The sequence below is a fragment of the Prionailurus viverrinus genome, chromosome X (genome assembly GCF_022837055.1).
Source record: "Prionailurus viverrinus isolate Anna chromosome X, UM_Priviv_1.0, whole genome shotgun sequence".
NCBI lineage: Eukaryota > Metazoa > Chordata > Mammalia > Carnivora > Felidae > Prionailurus > Prionailurus viverrinus.
Genome location: NC_062579.1, coordinates 48,808,873 through 48,815,254, shown reverse-complemented (window position 1 = coordinate 48,815,254; position 6,382 = coordinate 48,808,873). Strand labels below are relative to the sequence as shown.

General features: G+C 31.7%; 1 protein-coding gene across 1 annotated transcript; it reads right to left on the bottom strand.

The window, feature by feature from the left end:
* Positions 1 to 3,289: 3,289 nt before the first annotated feature.
* On the bottom strand, positions 3,290 to 3,772 carry LOC125157583 (deoxyuridine 5'-triphosphate nucleotidohydrolase, mitochondrial-like). The gene has a single exon (XM_047844446.1). It carries the CDS (start codon positions 3,770 to 3,772, stop codon positions 3,290 to 3,292), a length of 483 nt encoding a protein of 160 aa, XP_047700402.1.
* Positions 3,773 to 6,382: the final 2,610 nt, after the last annotated feature.

Below are 6,382 nucleotides of genomic sequence, written 5' to 3'. Positions count from 1 at the left end.
CTGTTTTTGCTTCATGCAATCTGAGACTATGTTGTTAGTCACACCTATGCTTACAATTGTTATATCTTTCTGAGGAACTCATTTCCCTTATCATTACAGTATGTCTTTTACTATATATAATAATTTTGGGGGTGCCCGGGTGACTCAGTCAATTAAGCATCTGACTCTTCATTTGTCTCAGGTCATGATCTTGTGGTTCCTGAGTTTTAGCCCCGTGTTGGACTCTGCGCTGGGAGTGCAGAGCATGCTTTAGATTCTCTGTCTCCTGTCTCCCTCTTTGCCCCTCCTCTGCTCATGTTCAGTCTCTCTCTCTGTCTCTCAAAAATACATAAATAGACATTTAAAAACTAATTTTTGTGTTAAAGCTTATTTTATATTATTAGTATAGCCACTCCAGCTTTCTTTTTGTTACTGTTTGCATGGTATAACTTTTCCCAACCTTTTACTTTCAACAATAAATCTAAACTGTGTCTTATAAACAGCCTATAGTTGTATGCTGTTTTTATTTTTTTATGGTTGTGTGGTGTTTTAAAAATCCATTCTGCCATTCTCACTTTTATATTGGTGTGTTAAATTCATTAAAATTTCATGTAATTACTGACAGTGTTGGCTTTATATCTGTCATTCTATTATTTATATTCTATATGTTTTATTTCTTTTTTGTTCTATTTTTCTGTTGCTGACTTCTTTTTGATTAAACAGGTATTTTTTAGTGTACCATTCTATTTTTTAATTAATTGATTTTTATTTAGTTATTTATTTATTTAGCCAAACAAAAGATAGCATATTTATTTGGAAAACAATCATTTCACAATTATCTCCCAAACTCAGAATCTGTGGGCCAAGGTACAAATGAGTGAGGTCATCATTAATTTTTCAATAATTAATAAAAGTTTAAAGTAACTGATTTTGTGCAGTAGTGTTTTTAAGACCACATTTCTGTGATAAGAATCACTTGGGAGTGCTGAAGATTAATTCTACTAATTAATAGAGTGGGCCTGGAATAAACCAGTGAATACAGACATTTTTATTTTTACAAATATTCCAGATGATTATTATGATTAAGGAAATTTAGGAAACGTGATTTTCAATTTCCTTTGCAGATTTTAAGTTTTCAATTAAGTTTTGAGTTATTTTCTTAGTGGTTGACCTGGTTAAATTCTTAGCTTGAAACAATCTAGTTTGCATTGAATTAATTTTATTTTGACATTTTATTTAAAAACTTTGCTCCAATACACCTCCATTCCCCCATCCTTCCTTTTATGCTATTATTATCATACACATTAAGCTTTTAAATAGACTATTAACACATCTTGTTGCTTATTATTTAATGGTAATGTCTTTTTGAAAACATAGAAGAATAAAGTTACAAATGAAATTTATTTTATACTCTTTCTATGGGTCTATGTAGTTACCTTTATCAGTGCCTTTTATTTTTTCATACAGGTTTGAGTTTCTGTCCAGTGTCCTGTCTTTCCTGCCTGAAAGATTATCTTTAGCAATTCTCATAGATCTTCTAGTAACATTTTTCTGTGTTCTGGTATATCTTGAAATGGCTTAATTTCTGCTTTATTTTAAAATATTCGAGACTATAAATTTCCTGCTAAGCACTGTTTTACCTACATCTTGTATGTTTTGGTATTTGTGTTTTCTCTCATGCATTTCAAAGTATTTTCTAATTTCCTTTGTGATTTCTTATTAGGGCAATTGGTTATTGAGAAGTGTGTTGTTTAATTTCCACATATTTGTGAATTCCCCAAATATCTTTTCCTATATATTTCTAATTTAATGGCATCATGTTCAGGGCCATATTCGATATGCTTCCAACCCTTTTAAACTAAACTGTTTTAAACATTATTTTTTCCAGTATTTCTTGTAAGATAGGTCTCTAACTATAATTCTTTTTTTTGTTTGTTTGTTTGTTTATCTGGGAATGTTTAAATTTTTTCTCGATGTTTTGAAGGATAGTTTTGTGGGATATAGTTTTTCACTGCCAGTCTTTTCCTTTTCCTTTAAGTTCATTAAATATGTCACATACTACTTTCTTTTGGCCTCCAAGTTTTCTGAACAGAAATCAGCTATTAAATATTTGAGAATTATTTGTATGTGATTAGTAATTTTTCTCTTGCTGCTTTCTTTTCTCTTTCTGTCATTTGGCAGTTTGACTATTACATACATAGGTGTGGATCTCTTTGTCCAACTTAGACTTTGTTGAATTTCTTGGATGTATAATTTAATTCTTTTAATCAAATTTGAGAAGATTTGGTAATTATTTCTTCAAAACATATTTGCTCTTTCATTTCTCCTCTTTTTCTGGATTGTTCTTTTATTGAAAAAATTCTCCTTGGGTTGCTGCAAAGCTTTGCTTAGTAATAGAATTCTTAAAAAAAAATATTGATTTTTACAATTTTTCTAGTGCTTTAAATGGCTTTATAGAACAGCAGATTTTTAGAGATGTTCTATTTATCATCCCAGAGATCACATGCTTATCTCATCTTTTATTTTTTACGTTTGTTCTGCAAAATTAATACAGAATAATAGTTTGAATACCACTAATACAATTATCCAGATAATACCTTTTTATTAATTTAATTACATGAGGATTATATTTAAATAACTTTAAATAAATCAAGCATATCAGTTTAAAATTGAAGAATATACCTTTAGCAAATATACAAGGACTTTCATGAGTAATCATTATCTCATTATTTCTTATGAAAACCTGGGGACAGTTTTACTACTTTTATTTTGAATATAAAAAAATCAAAACAACATTAATAAAAAAGCAAGAAAAATAACCCACCTCAAACCCACTGTTATTCTGACAACTCAAATTTCCATTTTTTCTTGCTTTCTTACATCCTTATCCACAAATATCATTTTTATATAGTTGTGATTATAGGAAAAGTTTCATTTTATACGTTTCAATCAAAGAACCTTATAAGAATTTACCATGTTTGCTAAACACTCTTGCTAATTATAGATTTAATGAAAAACTGATATTTTATACAGGATGTATATCATAATCTACATGTATTACTGGACATTGTTTTAAATAGTAGTAAAATGAGCAAATTCGTGCATTTATATATATTTTTTCATTGGCTTACATTCTTTGCCTAAATTTATAGGATGATAGCTATCAGGTGAAAGAGTAAGAACATTTATATGTTTCTACATAATTATTGCATTATTTTTTTTAATTTTTTAAATTTTATTTTTATTTTTTTAAGCAAAGACTATTTTTAAGAAAAGTATGTTTTCTCATTTTCTATTCTTGGCATAAGTTTTAATTCTTCCCAAAACCTCCTGAACCCCTTTCAGTGTCATCCAAAACCTGAACTTCCTCTATTTCTGGATCAAAAATCCGTTCACAAATGAGCTGTGCAATTCGATCACCCTTTTTGACTTCAAACTTTTCTTTGCCAAAATTAAATAGTACAACACCCACATTTCGTCTATAATCTTCATCTATGACGCCAGCTCCTACATCTATGAAGTGTTTCGCAGCCAAGCCAGAATGGGGAGCTACTCTTCCACAGCACCCAGAAGGAAGAGCTATCTGAATGTCTATTTTCACAAGGGCTTTTTCCATAGGTGGTACTGTATAATCATAGGCACTGTACAGGTCGTAGCCCGAGCCCTGCGCGGACTCCTTACTCGGGGCGGTGGCGTGCTCAGAGAGCCGGACAAAGCCGGGCCGCTTGGCGTCCTCCGCAGGTGGAGGCCGCTTTCTGGGGGTGATGGTGGGTGTCGCTTCAGAGCAGGGCATGGCAGAGCAGAACGAGAGAAAAGAGGGAACAAGTGGACTCCTTGCATTATATATATTTTTAAGTAATATCAATTCGAAGGCCAAGTTTCAATTAATTACTCTAACAGTTTCAAACCATTATCATTATGTATTCTAGTGTTTGGCCTAATTTAATGTATATGTAACATGATACTCAAAGAAGTGGTTTTTGATTTTATGATTGCTAGGGAGATCACATATATGTTTATGCAATCTGTTTGAGATGATTTTTGCTGTCATGGTCATTAAAAGCTGGTTTAGATAATTAGATGAAAATATTTTTATATATGTGTTCTTTTATGTAAACCCAGGTTTCCATCTGACACTGTAAATACTCAGTTGAAAGGATATACTTTAACATTTCTTAGAGGCAGGTCTGCTTACTCTGAATTCTTTCTGCTTTTATATATCTGAAAGTGTCTATTTCACCTTTGTTTTTAATATGTATTTTTGCTGTGTGAAGAATTCTAGATGACAGTATTTTTCTTTGAGTATTTTAGACGTTTTCCTTCTCACTTACATTGCTTCTGATTGAAAAAATCTCATGTCAAGCTTTTTAAATTTTTATTTGTCGTGTCAAACTTTTCTTTCTTACTCTGCATGTAATCTGTCTTTATTCTCTGGCTGCTTTTAAGATTTTTATACCACTGGTTTTAGGCAATTTGATTATGATGTGCTTTGGTGTGGTTTCTTTTTACATCTGTATTTTGGGTTGGTTAAACTTCTGGGAAATGAGCTATTACAGTTTTCATCATTTTTTGAAAAGTTTCAGCCATATTTCTTTAAATATTTTTCTGTATCCTCCATCCCTTATCTTCTTCAGGGAATCTAATTACATGCATTTATGGCTACTTGAAGTAGTCCTGCAGTTCACTGATGCTTTGTTCTTATATACATATATATATATACATATATATACACATATATATACATATATATACATATATATACATATATATACATATATATATATACATATATATACATATATATACATATATATATTCTATCTATCTATCTATCTATATCTATATCTATATATAATTATTTTAGATAGTTTCTTCCTATGCCCATTTTATAGATAATGTTGAGGAGAAGTAATTCAAGGTCACTGAAAAAGACAGGATTACAACCCATATATCTTGGGTCTCACTCCAGTGTTTTTTATTTTTACTTTTTTAACTTAAATCAAGATTTAGGCTTACAGAATCAAAATATCATTCAGAGTAAAAAAAAATTTAAACAAGTTTCTTTGTGTCATATATACAAAAGCATATTTCTTACTCTTCAAACTGAATTTTTGGTGTTGGGAAGTTATAACTGGACACATAAACTTAAGCCCTGTCTTAATTATTTACTGTTAGGCTTTTATGTGTCAGCACCCAAACATAATTCTTGTAGAAAACTTAAAGCATCTCATTTCCACACCCTAATCTTACAGATAGTAGAGCGGCTTCACTCTGTATGGCCCAAAATAATAGAAATCTGGTGTTTTATCTGTTAAGAGACCATGTACAAAGTTGTGACCCAAAAAAAAAAAAAAAAAAAAGAAGCCAAGGTTGGAGGTTGATAAGGATTCTCTGCCCATTTGCTTACTTCTGGGCCAACTACCCCCTTTATATAGGTTATCTATGCCATCCTACTTCCTGATCCCATTGCATACTCACATAACTTATTTAGCTTCCTCCTGGAAATTGAAATTTTACTCATAAAAAACTGACCTCATTCTGGGTTTAAACCGATTCATTAATGACAGCAGAGGAATTAAAATAATCATAAAAACCAATTTTGATACTAGATTTGTGCTACAGATATTTTAGACATTGTTTCATTTAAATTAATCCTTACAAAAATAAGAGGAAGATACTATTAGCTTGTTTGCAGATGAGGAACCAAAGCTCATAGAGGTGAATTGAAGTGATGGAGTTAGGATTTGAAGTGCAGCATTTGTACTAGAGTGTGCCACTTTTCCCATTCAACTACATTTTATCTTAAAGATAAAGATGAGACTGCACTATTTTCAATTGTTTATGTTAACCTTATTAATGATCTCATGGTAGGAGTATATATTATTACAGGGAATAAGCTTTAATTTAAGTGGATGCAGTTCTGATTGATCTTAGATAATAGTCAGGAACTGGTAATGTTTATGAAGAATCAGGAAAGACCAGACTCTGTGTAAGGTGTCCTATCCCACGTAAAACCACCTTAGGAAAGCCTATACTCCTATTGTCCTTCAAGACTTTCCCTCAAGCCCTGCCTCAGCCTCAGAATATGTCTTCTGGCACAGGTGAAAATGACCAGGCATCCCCCTCTAAGCTATCACGACAATGAAACAGAGCATTTAGACACAGGTTTCAACATGTAAAAACACTATTGTTAGTGCATATGAAAGACATCCTTCACCTTTATTCCACCTCTTATTCTTACTTTATCCCACTTCTCACCCATCCTTCACAGAAACCCTATTTCTGTTTATCATTTCACCCCTCACCTTGTCTCCTTTCTTCACCCTATCCACAGGTGTGAGAAGGCCCAAAGATGGAAAAGGGATCAAGGATAAGTTGAGACAATCTGATGTTTATGTCTTAG